The sequence below is a fragment of the Halichoerus grypus genome, chromosome 8 (assembly GCF_964656455.1).
Source record: "Halichoerus grypus chromosome 8, mHalGry1.hap1.1, whole genome shotgun sequence".
Lineage (NCBI taxonomy): Eukaryota > Metazoa > Chordata > Mammalia > Carnivora > Phocidae > Halichoerus > Halichoerus grypus.
In genome coordinates this window covers 108,906,691-108,925,226 of record NC_135719.1, presented here as the reverse complement: position 1 = coordinate 108,925,226, position 18,536 = coordinate 108,906,691, and the positions used below count along the sequence as shown (strand labels likewise).

At 38.6% G+C, this 18,536-nt stretch overlaps 1 protein-coding gene and 1 pseudogene across 9 annotated transcripts in view; one reads left to right on the top strand and one right to left on the bottom strand.

Moving 5' to 3' along the window:
- Positions 1-18,536, bottom strand: part of FBXO34 (F-box protein 34) — an 86,148-nt gene that overhangs the window by 22,331 nt on the left and 45,281 nt on the right. For 3 of the 9 annotated variants that reach the window (XM_078053735.1, XM_078053731.1, XM_078053733.1), the window contains one exon: positions 11,108-11,254. The exons of 3 other annotated variants lie outside the window; for them this stretch is intronic. Coding sequence is in view for 3 of the 6 variants with exons in the window: in XM_078053731.1 (XP_077909857.1) it covers positions 11,108-11,115 (8 nt within the window). In the remaining 3 variants the exon portion in view is untranslated. Of the gene's footprint in view, positions 1-9,776; positions 11,055-11,107; positions 11,255-18,536 lie in introns of those variants that run through there. 3 more of the 9 variants (XM_078053734.1, XM_078053732.1, XM_078053737.1) reach the window with 3 other exon arrangements.
- On the top strand, positions 358-1,741 carry LOC118549485 (large ribosomal subunit protein eL21 pseudogene; annotated as a pseudogene).

Genomic DNA, 18,536 nt, shown 5'->3' with positions numbered 1-18,536 from the left:
CTGATGAACAGACTCTTACACACCCAAACTAGAAAGAAAAGGACACCAAGAAATTTAAAAATACTTTCATCTTTAAGGGCACTAAAAACATAAACTATGTCCTATTATCATGTTTTGGTTATTTTGGTGAAACAGCTATACATACATTAATTTTAAAGCCACAATGTGTCATTAACTACTTCAACAGAAAATCCTAACTTCCCTGGTTTTAAATTAATTATAAAGTATGCAGAATTCACACCCAGAACCTTTAGGCACTTCAATTATCAACAAACCAAACCACAAAGAAGAACCTGATACCTAAGATCAGATTTCATTGCTGGGTTAATAGGTGGAAAAACTATACATACCAAACAGCAAAGCCAAATATAGTAAGAATTAGAAATGATACAAAACTTTCCCCCCAAATTTCTAGTAATAAGCCCATTCCTCTCTTTCCTACTGCCAATCTTATAGAAACAGACTATTAGTACAAATAACTAATCGTAATTCACAAACCTGGAATTTGTGACTCAAGGGTCTAACTCTTCCTTGTCAGCCTCAAAGCAGGATTCTATTCCCTAGGCAAGATAGTCTTATAAGCTAACAAACAGTAGCCCACTGGAAAAAGAAAACAAGTATCTTCCCTAAACATACCAGCACCTGAGCTAGAAGGAATGTTTTGTATCTGTTCCTCAGATCATTTGCATCTTGGGTCCTTTGTACCAGCTGCTCCTTCTTTCCTTTCTCCCCGGTCTCTGTATGCCTATCCCACTATGGTCCTCCTATCACCACAAACCTATAACCTTCAATGTTTTTGTATTGCAGTCTGTAACCACTGTGCGGAAAAGAAGATAAAAGCTCAGAAACTGAAACTTGTGCTTCCTTTCGGCTGGAATTGCCATCTTCCAGTAATTCGCCAAAATGACCAACACAAAGGGAAAGAGGAGAGGTACCCGCTATATGTTCTCTAGGCCTTTTAGAAAACATGGGAGTTGTTCCTTTGGCCACACACATGCGAATCTATAAGAAAGGTGATATTGTGGACATCAAGGGAATGGGTACTGTTCAAAAAGGAATGCCCCACAAATGCTACCATGGCAAAACTGGAAGAGTCTACAATGTTACTCAGCATGCTGTTGGCATTGTTGTAAACAAACAAGTTAAGGGCAAGATTCTTGCCAAGAGAATTAATGTACGCGTTGAGCATATTAAACACTCAAAAGAGCCGAGATAGCTTCCTGAAGCATGTGAAGGAAAATGATCAGAAAAAGAAGGATGCCAAAGAGAAAGGTACTTGGGTTCAACTGAAGCGCCAGCCTGCCCCACCCAGAGAAGCGCACTTTGTGAGAACCAATGGAAAGGAGCCCGAACTGCTGGAACCCATTCCCTATGAATTCATGGCATGATAAATGTAAAGAAAATAAAAGACCTAAGACTGTTAAAAAAAAAAAAAAAAACTGAAACTGAAACTTGCTCAAAATCAAGTAGTGATGTAGCCATAACTTCAAAGGTCAACATTTTCTGATATGCTACAAACCCAAAACACTACATTTTAAATTATAAAAGATTCAAATAAAGAGGTACACCAAGTTCTCCCTATGAAAACACTGTAATATGTCTTACTTCAGGAACTGACACTCAGTCCCATCTAATTTTAAACATTTCCCTCCAACTTTTAGAAAGCAAAGTAAAAGACAATCTGAGAAAGAACTTTGTATCCAAAAAGCCTTCTACAGTCATTAGCAGAGAACTAAACATTTTCCAGAGGCAAACCAGAAGCTAACCTGTATTAACTGGAATCTAATGGAGAGGTGACAGTGCTAAACCCAAGTTCATGCATAAACAGACCCTTTAAATCAGTTCATTCAGTGTTTCCTATAGCAATGCCCTCCAGGAGAATAACATTTACTATAATTCTTATTTCTACTCTGAGTGAAATGTATAGCTGAGAAAAATATTAAATACCCAAGGATAATCAAATAGGATGTTCTTCTTCAGTTCCTGAATTCAATTGGAAAATAATTATTTAACACCTACAGATATGCTCCAATGTGCTTGAAACCCTGTTTTAATGAAAGCAAAATGAAAGCCAGTGTGTGAACAAAGGTTTCAACAGCAGCCCAAAGGAGAAAAGTAGAGAAGATGAGTTATCACGGTATCTTTAAAATATGACAAACACAAAAGAATCTGTAGAATGTCAGCATTTATACTGTAATCAATTTAGTTTTTCAAACTTTATTCAAAATAGTGTCAAAATAATATTAAAGTACTATTTATGTTATGTATTTATTTTCTCCTTATAGTTGCATAAGACCTAGAAGCATACAGGGTTTACTAGTAACTACACAATAATGCAACGTAAAAATTTTTAAATTTTATCTATTATATTAAAAGGCTTCAATAAATTTCTTCCTTTGGATGGGATTCACGTTATTCAAATTTTCAAAATACTGTTCCAGACCAGAAATTATTCAGTGCAAAAGAGAATGAGAGCAGCATAGGAAAAACTATTAAAATATTTATGAGTGTATACCACAAAGATTTGATTAAAACTACACAGAAGGTAAAGATCTCTAAACCCACCCTCATTCAAATCTCCAACACCAACACTGCATTCTCAAATTGCAACTACTGGGGCACCTGGCTGGCTCAGTCAGTAGAGCATACAATTCTTTTTTTTTTTTTTTTTAAAGATTTTATTTATTTATTTGTCAGAGAGAGGGACAGTGCACAAGCAGGGGGAGCATCAGGCAGAGGGAGAAGCAGGCTCCCCACTGAGCAAGGAGCCAGATGTGGGACTCCATCCCAGGACCCTGGTAACCGACTGAGCCACCTAGGCAACCCGAGCATGCAATTCTTGATCTCAGGGTCATGAGTTCAAGTCACACATTGGGCACAGAGCCTACTTAATTTATTTATTTTTTTTTTTTATTTTTTTTATTTTTTTTAAAGATTTTATTTATTTGACAGAGAGAGACACAGCGAGAGAGGGAACACAAGCAGGGGGAGTGGCAGAGGGAGAAGCAGGCTTCCCGCTGAGCAGGGAGCCTGATGTGGGGCTCGATCCCAGGACCCTGGGATCATGACCTGAGCCGAAGGCAGCCGCTTAACTGACTGAGCCACCCAGGTGCCCGAGCCTACTTAATTTAAAAAAAAAAAAGAAAGAAAGAAAGAAATTGCAACTATCTTGTGGGGCCTAAAGAGATCAGGCCTTTCTTATCCCCGAGAATTTTCACCAATCCTTAAAGTTGAATTTTCTTCCATTTCACAAGTATAAAATAATTTCCAGTCTCTAATTTGAACATTCAAGCAATCATTTCTCCTTCTATTCAAATCTCAGTTTGGGAGCTAAGATACTAACTAGATCTTTCATTCACTCACTTATTATTTACTGAGCATCTACTATGTACCAAGCACTCTTCCAAAGACCAGGGATAGAGTAGTGAACAAAATACAAAAATACTCATCCTCATTAAATAAACATTCTAGCTGGAAGACAGACTAATAAAGCATATGTACATAAAAGGTCTTCATGGAAAGAAAAGGAAGTACTGAGCATATGTATCATATATAAATAATATATTTAATGCATAAGATTTCAGAAAGCTATTTTACAGTCAACTGTATCATGAAATGAAAAAATTCTTGGTAAGTAGAACTCATTAGAAAGAATATGAGTGCCCATTTACATGACAAATCTAGAAATGGGATAAGAACATCAGGATAATAGAAACAAAATGGCACATTAAGCAAGGTCTTTTTTGGAACTGAATCTGATCCTGGTGTGTGCTCAAACCATTCCTGAAATACTGTAGATCTGAAACAAATTTTAGAAGATTTATGGAGAGACACACGCACAAAAAAAATTCAAAGAGATTTTGAGACAATATAAGGGAAAGGATGAACACCCAGGAATCACATTAAAAATCAAGAGATTATTCTTTAGGTCACTCACTGTTAGCGTAAAAGTACAGTATTTCCTAAGTTTTAAACACTAAAACTAAATTTGATGGAAAGAGAAGACTGATGTCATAGCTATCTGATGCAACTCAGCCCTAAATTTCTTGCATGATTACAGGAAACACACAAATCAAAACTACAGATAAATGCCTCTACAGGTTCTCATTTGGGAAGATGGCAAGGAGAAACATCAGTAGAGGAACAAAAGACAGGCAAATCAAACAGGAAAAGCATTATCTTTGAACTTAACATGAAAATAAAGGCTAGCCATAAGGTAAAGAAAAAGCAGTACTAAAATTAACATTTTTCCTAGCATGGCCCCAGGAAAAAAGGAAATAGGAAGGCTCAAAGAGGCAAATTTTATCAGAAAAATTAAATTACTGTGAAATTTTCTTTTTGGTCTTAAAGATTTAAATCCCAAAATGCCTTTTCTAAAACAAAGTTGCACAAATATTTTAATTCTATCCCACTATCACATTTCTACCCACATCCCACAAATCCAGTAACAGGAAATTCAGTGACTCTCCAAAATAATATTGAATAGAATTCTAGTTAAAATTTTAGAAAGGGAGTGAAAGGCATCAAGAAATATAAAACTTGGTTTTAAAATCATCCAATCTTGTTATTTCATGCTCAAAACAAAAACAAAGAAAGCGTAATGTTTATTTGGTTTCCTGAACCAGAACCCTCCTTACTGTGGGAATTATAAATCAAAGAACCATGAGATGACCACCTAGCCATGTCTTCACACACTGATACAGGACCAGAACACCCACTTTTATCACTGAACTCTTGAGCTGACAAGGCTCCAAAGGCTGGCTTATACTAAAATTAGTGTTGATTTATTAAGTCATAATGGGGATCAAAATTCCAATTTCAGAAATTGAATACCTGAGTCCTCCATTCATATTTGTCTCCTCTTCTGGTACCAGTATTATTAAACCAGAAGATTTGGGTTACATGTGAAAAAAGCAAAGAAAGAAAAAACCTAAGGAATAATTCAACCAAGCTATGATGACTCCTGATGTACAGTTTTTGACCCACAACTAATTATACCCCGTTAAGAACCAAAGAACTTGGGACGCCTGGGTGGCTCAGTCAGTTAGGCGTCTGCCTTCAGCTCAGGTCATGATCCCAGGGTCCTGGGATGGAGTCCTGCATCGGGCTCCCTGCTCGGCAGGGAGTCTGCTTCTCCCTCTGCCTGCCGCTCCCCCTGCTTGTGCTCTCAGTTACGCAGTCTCCCTCTGACAAATAAATACAATCTTAAAAAAAAAAAAAAAAAAAAGAACCAAAGGACTTGCTCAATGCAAGAAAATTCAGCAGCCCCACCCCTTCCTAAAGGCAGAACAAGCATAGCTTAAAATTTTTTTAAGCTCCTCCTTAAAGCCTAATCAACTTCGGTTTATTATATACTTTCCTCAGTGATATAGCCAAATGGATTTTAACTTCCTAGGTATTCATACTCTTCTGAGCTTGAGCTAATTCCCTTAATTGTTCTAAATCTCTCCAGCTGCTCACTTAACTAGACCATGTTCCTTCAATTTTTTTTTTAAGATTTATTTATTTATTTATTTGAGAGAGAGGGGGCAGGAGAGGCAGCGGAGAGGGAGAAAGAGAATCTCAAGCAGACTCCCCGCTGAGCACAGAGCCCAGCGGGGCTGAGATTATGACCTGAGCCAAAACCAAGAGTCGGACACTTAACCAACTGAGCCACCCAGGCACCCCTAGATCACGTTCCTGCTAAAGATGCCTGACTACATCCAGCTCTCCCAAATTTTGAGTCTTCACATCTCAAAGCTGAATAGTATACTCACTTTAAAGAGAAGAACATACTGAAGCATTCATTCTTGCAGCAAATGTTATTCCATGGAATTAATTTTAAACATTTCTAAGGTTAAGAATGGGAAGAGAATATTAGAGAAAAATTCAAAATACGCATCAATTTTAGAAATAAAGTGCTTTTTAAAGACATTTTGCACCAATCTCCATCAGCCCTTCCCTGGGCCTCCAGGCAATGATTCTCTATAGTTTTCACGGCAAATTCTCTTCCCCACCCCTCCAAAAACTTCTAATTAAGTACAATCAGTTCCGCTACGTGGGACTGATTGATATACTGGGGAACAATTTTAATAAAATGTGAATTTTGTGTTTGCTTTTGTTAGAAACACTAAGTGTACATTCAAAACTACACTCAGCGGGTACCTGGGTGGCTCAGTTAGGCATCTGACTTCAGCTCAGGTCATGATCTGAGGTCCTGGGATCAAGTACCACACTGGGCTCCCTGCTCAGCGGGGAGTCTGCTTCTCCCTCTCCCTCTGCCCCTCCCCTCACTCGTGCTTGCTCTTTCTCTCTCTCAAATTAGTAAATAAAATCTTAAAAAAAGAAAAACTGCACTCAGCTTATACAGAAATATAAAAAACACAAGCATACATCTCAAACATCTTTAAAAAAATTGTTTTTTTTAATACATGTCAAGTCTGCACACCACCCATACTGTTTTTCTGAAAATTTTAAAATACTTTGCAGCAACACATGTGAATTCACTGAGACGTCCCAGGGCTCCTCAGACAGACTGGAAACTGGCTAAGTGCTCCATCCAAGTCTAATGGCTCTAAATATAACCTACATGCTGCCCCAAAGTGGCCAGCCCAAACCTTTGTCTAGGACTCCAGGTCTGTATACTAACTATTCAAAATCTCCACCGGGATGTCTAATAAGCATCTCAAACTCAACATGTCCAAAATCAAAACCCTGATTCCCTGTGCACGTTCCACCACCACCCTCCCACAATCTTCCCCTTTTTAGTAAACAGCAACCCTACTTTTCCAACTTCCAAAGCCAAAATCCTTGAGTCATCCTTGACCGCATTTTTCTCTCCCAAACCACATCAGGAATTCCCATTGGCTCTACCTTCAAAATATACTCAGACTCCAACTACGGCTGACCCTTGAACAATGAGGGGGACTGGGGGCACAGACACCTCCCTACCCCTATGCAGTAAAAAATCCAAGTATAACTTCTGATTCCCCCAAAACTTAACAGCCTACTGTTGACCAGAAGCCTTACCAATAACATAGACAGCTGTTTAACACATATTTTGTATATGTATTACATACTGTATTCTTACAATAAAGCTAGAGAAAAGAAAATATCAAGAAAATCATAAGGAAAATACATCTAACAGTACTGTACTATAAAAAATGTGCATATAAGTAGACCCATGCAGTTCAAACCCCTGTTTCTCAAGGGTCAACTTGTACCATCCACCACCTCCGCTACCACTCTGTTCTAAGCCACCATGGTTTCTCACCTGCATTAGTTCTCTCAATTCTACTCTTGCTTTCCATATGGTCTGCTCTCAAACTCAGCAGCCAGTGTAATCCCATAAGGCAAAAGGAAAATTCCATCCTTTTCTTCTGTACCACACCCTTGTTAAAAAGAAAACCACAGGTCCAAAATGGCATCACTTGGGCCAGGTGAAGTCACCAAATGAGGGCTTAATACCTAAGCTAACTGCAGTATCAACCTCCCCCAGAAATGCAGTCTTAACCGGGTCAGGAATTTTCTGATCAGCAGAAATGAGGTACTCTGTCATAAGGGCCCACTCCATCCCCCAAAGGAAGATGGAGTAATCAGCATAATCAGACCTCCTGCCCTTCCCTTTAAGGGAAGGGGATTCTAGCCCAAAACCTTTTCTTTTGCTAATAACCTTCTAGATAGCCCTCTATATTTTACTAGCTACCTGAAAATTTGGTTTTATTTTTTCACATCCTCCAAAAATCATGGTAGATGTTTCAGGTGACAAATCTCAAATCCTGATCTATTCTTTTTTGCTCTCCACCAACCCTCTCCCCAGAACTTAGCTTTAAATACAGCTTTAAACACATTTAAGGAAAATCTCTGAGATTTAGTTCCCAAATAACCTTGTTCCATAGCAAGATCTAACACAAGGCAATTCAAAATCTAACCACATATTTAAACCAAAGATTACCTGTGACCCCTGCCCACACAATTTGGGCCAAATCTAAAACTCATTTTTCATCTTTGCCTCATTTAATTCCCTAGTCCCCCTGACCTTCTCCACCAGTTGCCTTCAACATGTATGGCGTGGGGGTGAGGGGTGAATTAATGAGCCTTAATAGGAAGCTACTTGATTATTCTCAGGCAGAAAGTAAAGCCCATCTAGATTTGTTTTGGAGTCTTTATAATGTGACAGAACCTCAAATGGGGATTCTACCTCCTTTACAAACTATTTCATCTGTGACTTGTGTATGCTGAAGACGTTTAGACACACCTTGAGCAGGCCTGTTGTCTAATCTACAAAAAGGTATTTGGATTGTCTTAGGTCCTCTGAAAAGCAATGGACAAGCATCCTGCCCCACTTCAAAAATGACTTGGCTCCTTGTTACTATGGTGATGAGCACCCTGTGAACAGAGATAATTTGCCACTTGCTTAAAATTCAAAGCATTCTGTAGCTTTGTTTTTTATCAGGAACAAGGTGGGAGGAGCAGCAGAACCAATTATGGAGTATATTTATAAACACTTAAAGGAGTGTGTTTCTTGATTCTGAATAGATTTTAAATTGTTTAGTTTAGGGGCGCCTGGGTGGCTCAGTCGGTTAAGCATCTGCCTTCAGCTCAGGTCATGATCCCAAGGTCCTGGGATCAAGCCCTGCATCCAGCTCCTAGCTCTTCATGTAGCCCACTTCTCCCTCTCCTCCCCGCTTGTACTCTCTCACTATCTCTCCTTCTCTCTCTCTCAAATAAATAAAATCTTTAAAATAAATAAATAAATAGATAGTTTGCAGGACAAAATGACTAAGAGGACTGAAAAAAATAAACATGTTGGACTATATCCTAACATGTACAGCTCTACACCATTGCTGAACTTGTCGCTACAGATTTTCCAGAACGAAGGTTCTTAGATTGGTTTTCAGATTGGTCACACATACACAAAACACATTAGTTTTCTCACCTGCATTAGTCTCCTACTAGTCTCCTGCCAATGTGTTTTGCTTATGTGTGACCAACCATCAGCCTGGAAGGAAAGAAAAATCCACTCAAGTAACCAGGTATCAACCAAGTAGTGCAAGCCCAATGCTCCTCAAACATTAACAGTTTGAAGGAAAGATACCATATCGCAATAAATTCTTACAAGGAAATAATGTTCAGCACCTATTCCTGATTTTCAAAAAAATTCTTACCAAACTAGGGATACAGGAAAACTTGACCTTAATAAAAGGAAACTAACAGGGACGCCTGCTTCTCCCTCTGCCTCACGCTCCCCCTGCTCTCTCCTGACAAATAAACAAAATCTTAAAAAGAAAAAAAAAAAAAAAGGAAACTAACAAACTTATAGAAAATAGCATGCCCAATAGCAAAATATTAAAAACATTCCCATCCTATAGCCAGGAATAAAACAAAGATGCCAGCCATCACATTACCAAAAGACAAGCACTAAAATATTCAAAGGGAAGAGACAAAAATCTCTTATTATTTGCAAACTACAGGTTATGGGGCTTTCCTGTTAAAAATCAAATTAAAAATTACTGGTCTAACAGTTCAAAAACTTACCAAAGATCAAAATATAAAATCAAACAAAAAAACACTAAACAAAGAATTATCACATGACCCAGCAACTCTATTCCTAGTGATATATCTCCAAAGAACTGAAAACAAGATACTCAAATAGTTGCACACAAAATTTTATAGCAGCACTATTTAAAATAGGTGAAAAAGTGAAAGGTGAAAACCAGATGTCCATCAGTGGATGAATGGATAAACAAACTGTGGTATATACATACAATGAATTAATGAAGTAATGGTACAAGTACTTGTGGAGAGCAAGATGGGGACACCTGGGTAGCTCAGTCAGTTAAGCATCCAATTCTTGATTTTGGCTCAGGTCATTTCAGGGTCGTGAGATCGAGCCCCGTGTTGGGCTCTGCATTCAGCGGCGAGTCTGCTTGAGATTCTCTCTCCCCCTCTGCCTCTCCCCCAAGAGAAAGCAAGATGGAGTCACTTCTGTCAAGCAGGGGCCTGTGCCAAGCAACGACACAAGCAGTTAAGGGTACTGCAGCTATGAGATACCACCAAAACCAGTACCAATTAACAACACCCTAGAACTGATAACGAGCAGAAACAGAGGAGATGTGCAGGGCCCAAGACTGATTAAAGCCCTTTAAAAAGAGAATTTTTGCAGCAAACTGTCAGACTCTTCAGGCATTGACCCTTCTACGTCTGATCATTTAAAAAAGGCAGTTGCCACCAAAGGCTCTGCCTGATCTCCGAACAGAACTGAGATCATTCACTCCTTGAACATGGTAAGCAGTAAGTGCCCAGAGCTGACCCAGACAGGACAGAGGCCTTATCTCAACTGCATACTCACAGACTGACTGCTCAGACTGACTTCTCATTTGGTTTGTTAACTTCCTAGCCCTGTGTTATCTTGTTTGTTGTGTGACTTGTGTTCTGTTTTATGTGCCCTGTGAGAAGCCAAGTTAATCATGTGATAAAATGTCACTGAGTTTGGAATCCTGAACCTGCTTTATAATTATGTTAACCTTGCTTTATGAATGAATAAAGCTGACATTGTGGAAAGACACAACTTGTGAGTGTGCCTTCATAGCATGTTCATGACAGTACTACAACATGGATGAACTCTGAAAACATTATATTAAGTGAAAAGAATCCAGACACAAAAGGTCCCGTATTTTACGATCCATCTGTAGGAAATGTCCAGAATAGGCAAACCTATAGAGACAGAAAGTAGATTAATTGTTGCCTAGGGCCTGTTGGAGAGTGGGAGTGTGTGGGGCGGGGTGGGGAGTGATGGGTATGAAGTTTCTTTCGGGAGGTGATGAAAATGAGGTGATGGTTGCACAACTTTGTCACTATACTAAACACCAGTGAACTGTATACTCTTAAAAGGTGAATCTAATGGCATGTAATTTATATCTAAATTTAAAAAGAGAACAGTCAATAAGATTTCTAGTGGGAAAAATAAAACTTCCAAAATATACATAAAAACCAGAGTAATCAAAACAGTATGGCAAGAGAGCAGAAATAGATAAATAGTTCAAGAAAACAACATCCTAAATGATTATAGCAGGATGTCTGAATAAACTGAGAAAACTGGGTATTTGAGTGAAAGCTAGATGCCTACTTCATCATAAAAACTTAAAAGTGCCAGACTGAGTAAAATGTAAAATCCAAGGGCGCCTGGATGGTTCAGTCAGTTAAGTGTCCAACTCTTGATCTCAGCTCAGGTCTCCATCTCAGGGTTGTGAGTTCAAGCCCGGTGTGGAGCCTACTTTAAAAAAAAAAGAAAAAAAAGTAAAATCCAATTCTGTCAAATATGAATGATTTTAAAATCTTAGTGGGACATAACTCCTCCTTCCTTAAACAAAATACACAAAATACTGACATATCTGACTATATACAAGTTGTAAATATCTATTTGGGGAAAAGACACCATAAAGTTACAAGATAAGCAAAAGATTGGGAAAACAGTATTTGCAATATATACAAAGGATTAATTTCCATGATATTAAAAACTTCACCCAATTCAATGGAAAGGGAGCAGGAGAAAGGGGACAGTATTTTAGTATAATACTACTGATGTAAAACAAAACTGAAAAGACTATGTGTAGTTTGCAAATACACAGAAAAATACATTAATGTCAAGCAAACTGGTCAGTTGGGAGGAGAGTTAGGGACATTTTTTTTTTTAATGTATTTTCAATGTTTGGATTTCTGACCACAGTATATATATTAATTTTAAAATACCAAAAACAAATTAAGAAGGAAAAAAAGTCTGAGAGGCAAACTTTCAGTAGCTGAGGGACACTAAAGGATTTTTAAGGGGAAGTAGCATGGTTGGTTCAGTATTTCTGAGAGATCCCTGGAGTAGCTTTATAGAGAATGGATAGGAGAGGCACCAGTTTAGAATCGGTATTGATTCATTTCATTCAACAATGGACCTAAGCATTGGGACCAGTTAGAAATGTCACAAGTTGGGGCACCTGGGTGGCTCAGTGGTTAAGCATCTGCCTTTGGCTAGGGTCATGATCCCAGGGTCCTGCGAACAAGCCCCGCATTGGGCTCCCTGCTCGGTCGGAAGCCTGCTTCTCCCTCTCCCGCTCCCCCTGCTTATGTTCCCTCTCTCGCTGTGTCTCTCTCTGTCAAATAAATAAAATCTTAAAAAAAAATAACTGTCACAAGTTGTCTCTCCAAAAGGTCATATATACCTACTTTGGGCAATGGTACAAAGGAAATAAAGGAAAACACCTATTCTTTTTTTTTAGTGGGGGGAGAAATGAGGAATGTATGTAAAACCTTTGCCATTTTAAGACATCTGTGGAAAATATCCTTCTGATATTCCTTGTATTGCAAGAGGACCAGGTATTCCTGGTAAGTATAACCCATATTTTGACAACTCACTGAAGAAAAAAAGCAAAAACCCAGTATCAGCCTTGCTCTTACAAGTAAAACTGTCTTATTTTCAAGATTCTTTGACTTTGGAAAGTCCAAGTCCTAAAAATCTCTAGAAGAAGAAATTTCAAAGCCATCGTTAGTCATTTTCTGTCCTTTTAAAAATTCTTTGGTTTTGTCAAAAGATGAATAAAAAGAGGACACAATATTAACAGCCCAAAAGAAAAACATTTTAGTGAATCATTAAAGATATTTTTAATTATGATTTAATCTGCATTGGTTTCTTTTTAGACGTGTTCCCATTTTATCACAGCCATCTGCTATTTCAACAGCAAGCCAGTTTTAACAAGTTTTAATAAAGACCATGACGGTATATAAAAAATTTTTAAACTTTCTCACCTTAAAACTCACTTAAATGTCCCCTAAGTGAAAGGAGGCAGAAAAAAGAAACTGCTGATAAACTTGGTGGAAAGTTCACCCTACTATTTGGCTTAGGACATTTCAAAATCTGAGGGGTGTGGCAGCAGCGCCTGGTTATACCAGCACCGTACGGCTCCCTGCTTTACCATCTAGTGCAGAGCAAAGGAGCTCTTCGGAGGCTGCTGGTCAGCAGGCAATCACGGTCATCTTGACAAAGCCAACTGCCTGAGTGAGCTTTTCTTAAACCTACCACAGTGCTACCATAATTCTCCCCAAACCATGCAGACAAGGTCCCTCATTTATAGATTTCCTATTTCACATGCATGATGTGGGCAACACCAAGGCAAATGCAAGTCTGTTTCTGAGGAAAAGAGTATGGTAAGCATGATAGTCATAGGACCTAGATATCTCAAGACAGTCCCAATTTCACAGTATTCTATTGTTTTCACTTGTGATTTGTTAAATATGTGATTCCAGATGATTTAATAATGAGACTCGTGAAAGTTTTTTTAAGTGAATAAAGTTCAAAACGGAAAAAAACCTTTTCAGGCTCTCCACAGAATTTTGGTCCTGAGCACATATCATTATGGAAAAAAACCTAGGCGAATCCTCCCAACCAATCCTGAGAAAGAGAAGCATTTCTTCCCAGGCAGGAGATCACCAGAAATTACAAATAATTTTTAAAAATCCAACCAAACAAAAAGAAAAAGCCGTTAGCACATACAAAGAGTCTGACCTGGATGTACAAACCAAAAACAAAAACCTTCTAATTAAAACACAAAAGATGGTGAGAAAAGGAGAGACTAGAAAAAGGAACAATAAACAGTGGTTGCCAGAAGCCCTTTTTGCAGAAATGTTTATTTTTTTTAAGATTTTATTTATTTGAGAGAGTGAGCAAGAGAGAGAGCGAGTGAGCACAAGCGGGGTGGAGGGGCAGGGAGAGAGAGAAGCAGACTCCCCACTGAGCAGGGAGCCCAATGCAGGACTGGATCCCAGGACCCTGGGATCATGACCTGAGCCAAAGGCAGACGCTTAACCGACTGAGCTACCCAGGTGCCCCAGAAATGTTTAATTTAATTTAGCAACTGGATATTGCTGTACACTTGTATCCTGTTAGATATTTATTCTTTTTAGCCATAGCTAAAACCTTTTGGGTATCTTAAATGCCAGAGTGGGAGTGGCCCACATCCTCTTTCTGAGAGATCACAGGCAATTGTTTTTATTTGAGCTGCTACCCTGGTATCCTATGACCTTCCTACTCTGACCTTCTCCAGAGGTAACCATCAACAGACAAGGGAGGATCTTAATGGACTATGAAGTGGCTTGGTATGAAATTAAAGAAAAGGAGAGTCCAACCAACCCAATCACATCAAATCTAATGAGGGGAAAGGGCACTGATTTTGAGCAGAAGAGGTTATAAGTAGAGACAAAGTCTTAAGATTAGAAGACTCACTAGATGATGGAGCAATGAATGCCTGCTTCAGAGTGGATGAGGTAACCAGGTCACCAGATCCAGCCACTGAAGTACAACTGGAATTGCCATAGACCTAAGACAATTAAGTACTATTATCCCAATTCTCCTCAAACCAAACTATGTGACCTGAAATTGTGTTATGTGTTTCCTTACGTCCCCACACATCCATATAAAAACCTAACAGCAGGTCATCTGATTAAATACCTACTTATAGTTACTTCTTTCTTTATGAAAAGGAAAAATATTCTAAAATCAGTAGAATAATAATTCTACTGCATTTATAGGACTTGCAAACCAGCAGGGCAGGTTGGCTAAGCCTATTCAAGACCCGCTTAAATTGCTAAGGTTATTTACCTATTTATGTCAAGAATTATATCCCAGACTTCTGGGTAATACCAGATGGTGGACTAAACACAGCTATTTGTTAATCCTTCCCCAAACACCAAGTTTTTTTGCTTGTTTTTTTTTTTTTTTTTAAACATTTTATTTATTTATTTATTTGACAGAGAGAGACACAGTGAGAGAGGGAACACAAGCAGGGGGAATGGGAGAGGGAGAGGCAGGCTTCCTGCGGAGCAGGGAGCCCGATGCGGGGCTCGATCCCAGGACCCTGGGATCATGACCTGAGCCGAAGGCAGACGCTTAACGACTGAGCCACCCAGGCGCCCCTTTTGCTTGTTTTTTTTTAAGACAAACCCAAAGGGACAAAGAGAACTAGAGATTACAGCCACAAATTTTGGAAAGCTGAAATATAAATGGCCAAAAGGTAAAAGACTCAAAGACCCAAGAAAACTGAATCCTAAGGTAAGCCATCAGGGAACACTTCCCCAAAAGGATAAGCAGAGATAAAATGGGAAAGGTTAACAGAAAATCTTTCTGAAATGAAATTCCCAGATCCAGTCTTTTAGACAGGCAGACAAATGCCCTTCCCTCACTCTTACAAAAGGCTGAAGATAATCTAGAAAGGGTTAAAACAAAGGGTTATAGGGACTAAGAAATCACCAGATAAGATGAAGGCAGTTTAAGTTAACATATGTACTAGATCCCCATCCATGGTGTGTTGGTAAATATAAATGTTTAACGACTACCTGGGGGACGTGGGGGCGGGGGGAAGGAACAAGGGTAGTTATTTGTAGTATTTTCTAAATTTTTATGGTATAAATACTCTTACATGGCTGCTTCAAGCTAAAAAATGATATTGCTGTACGCAGAGTTCAGAAGAGATGTATGGTAACCTATTATTAAATAGTATTTCCACCACATAAATTAGATGTAAATAATATCAAGAGCTTCCATAATAACAAAATGTAATAAAATAATTAGGGGGTGGTAAATTTTTAGTATTGATTTGATTTTTAATGTAATATTTCATTATAAGTTTAATCTTTAGTAATTGTTATATTTAGCAAATGGCTCACAAAGTTCTTAAAAATTTAAGAATTGTCTCTGATGTGCCAGTACCAGTCACCAACCCCAGCCCCCTCTATCAATACCCTTTCCCAAAAGGTTGACAGTCGGGCCTTCACTTTCAGGCAGGGGAGATTAGAAGAGACTTCTCAGGAGAATATTACCGATTAGTCTAGGAAAAATATAAAGATAATGAAAAATTATCAAACAAAATTCGTTCAGGGGATGCCTGGGTAGCTCAGTCAGTTAAGCGTAATGATCCTTGGGTCCTGGGATTGAGTCCACGTTGGGCTCCCTGCTCAGCGGGGAGCCTGCTTCTCCCTCTGCCTGACATGACACTCCCCCTGCTTGCATGTTCTCTCTCTCTCTGACAAATAAATAAAATCTAAAAAAAAAACAAACAAAAACTTAAAAAATTCATTCAGCCAGATCTTCCTAGCATAAAAAAGATGAAACCGAAAAAGCAAGTTGGAAGGGAGGGCAGGGTCAGCTTCACAGGCATGTGAACAAGGCAGTCACAGAGTGCCCGGCACTTAGAAGAGCTCTGTGTTAGGTTTAATGCTCTGCTGCTGTTGTCTTGAAATTCTTCAATAAATGACCCACTGCCACTCTGTTCTTGGCCCTGCAAATTACGGAGCTAGTCCTTACAGAGATTATGCAGACAGAAGAAAACTCTGGGGAAAAAGATACCATGAATATTTTCAGAAACATAAAAGAATATATCGCAAACATGAAGAACAGTAAGCTTAAAAAAAAAAAAGAAAGAAAGAAAAACTAAGTGGAAGTGAGCAAAAGCATGCCTTCTTGGTAATTAAAAAATGCAATAGCCAAAATGAAAAACTCGTTAGAGTAGCATAAGAAGACTGGAAGATCAATCCAGGAAGTCCAATATCTGAGTAACAAGAGTTCAAGAGAAAACTAAAAGGGGAAAAAAAGGAAAAAGGAGGGGAGAAAGTTGGGGTGCCTGGCTGGCTCAGCTGGAAGAGCATGCGATTTTTGATCTCGGGGTGATATATTTGGGCCCTACACTGTGTGTAGAGATTAATTAAATGAACTAAAAAAAGGGGGGGGGGAGTCATCAACAAAATAGTTCCCAGATTGAAAGGGTTCATCAAGTACTCAGTACAATGGACGGAACCAAACTCACACTAAGATACCTTATTGTGCAATTTCCAACACTGAGAAACAAAGAAAAGAACCAATCACATAAATTATCAGGAACCTAATGTATCAGAATATATTCTGCGAAAATAAAAGCATAAACCAATAAACAAGAAAACAGGAGATCTAGAAAACAAGAAATCCAATACAAAGAGGCAAGAAGTAACCCCAAGAGGCTGGTGAAGGGAAGTCCCAGGATAAGAGCAGTGCATAAAAATAGTGGCAACCAGTCCAGATGGAAGCACATCTTTAAGAATATGGGAAACTAAGAAAATACCTGAACTGTCAGAACTTCCTGAAAAAAAATATGGATAAGATACAATCTGACTACATTAGTGAGTAGTTTCAAGTTGAAAGTAAATAATAACAAAGAAAAATAAAAATTTCAGGGAAACCCAAGGTTGTATAGAAAAGTACAAGTATTCAGAGATTACTCCATGGCTTAACTGTAAATAGCATGTTCAGTCTTTTTTTTTTTTTTTAAGATTTTATTTATTTGAGAGAGTGCATGTGCACGTGTGCATGAGCCAGGGGTTTGGGGGAGGGGGGCGAGGCAGAGGGAGAGGGAGAAGCAGACTCCCCGCTGAGCAGGGAGCCCAATGAGGGACTCGATCCCAGGACCCTAAGATCATGACCCGAGCCAAAGGCAGACACTTAACGAACTGAGCCACCCAGGTGCCCTGCATGTTCAGTCTTAACTGTGTAAACACTGAAATATCAATCTAAGCAAAGTTATGAACAACTACACTAGGATCGGAGAAGAAAAAGTAAAAAGGGTACCTGGGGAAGTCAAGAAAGAACTAAACCCTGCCGTAATGGGAAATCAAGAAATACTGACTGAAGCTGACCAATCAAGAAATCAGAATACAAACATGCTGTTAATAATGACAGTATTCAGAACTTGCTACCTCAAAATATGGTGCCTTGGCAATACTGACTACTTTAAACTGAAGAAATTTGAGAAACAGCAGGTGCAGGAAAGACTTTCTGATCTTCCCTTCTCTCCTGAAGCAGGTCCTAAGATCTTCATGTAAAGAGATGTCCTTCCTATACCCGGAGGAAAGGAACATCCTTTTCTGTGAAGATGGAGGGATACAGAGAGAAATCCAAAGGAAATGGCTTTGCTAAGTTTCCTACAGTTTAATACCTCAGTTTATACTCTTTATATGACGTTTCACTCTTCCATCAAATATAGTATAAAAATACTCAGGCTTAACCATTTCTTTAGGTCTTCATTTCCTTATGAGGCCTCCCGTGTCACATAAACCTTTTATTAAATAAATTTGTATGCTTTTCTCTTGTTTTTTTGTCAGTTCAATTTACAGGGTCAGTTCAATTTTTGTTTTTTGTGTTTTGTCAGTTCAATTTACAGGCCCCAGCTGGAGAACTTAGAAGGGTAGCAGGAAAAAAATTTTTCCTCCCCTACAAGAACACAGAGATAAATGCAAAAAGAATCAGCTCTAAGAAATTAAAATGTTTGCCTCCAGAGAGGGAGAAGTGGGAGATGAAGTGGAGGAGAACTGCTGCTTTTCAAAACACATCTTACAGAGCTATTTTATCTTCATGCACATTTAAAACTTTGATAAAAAAATACAAAATAAAAACATGAGAAAAACTAGCAGAAAATCTTCAGAATGTTTTAGTTCATGATTCTTCTTTCAGATTACAAGTTTTCTCAACAAGAAAATTTTTCTCCTTC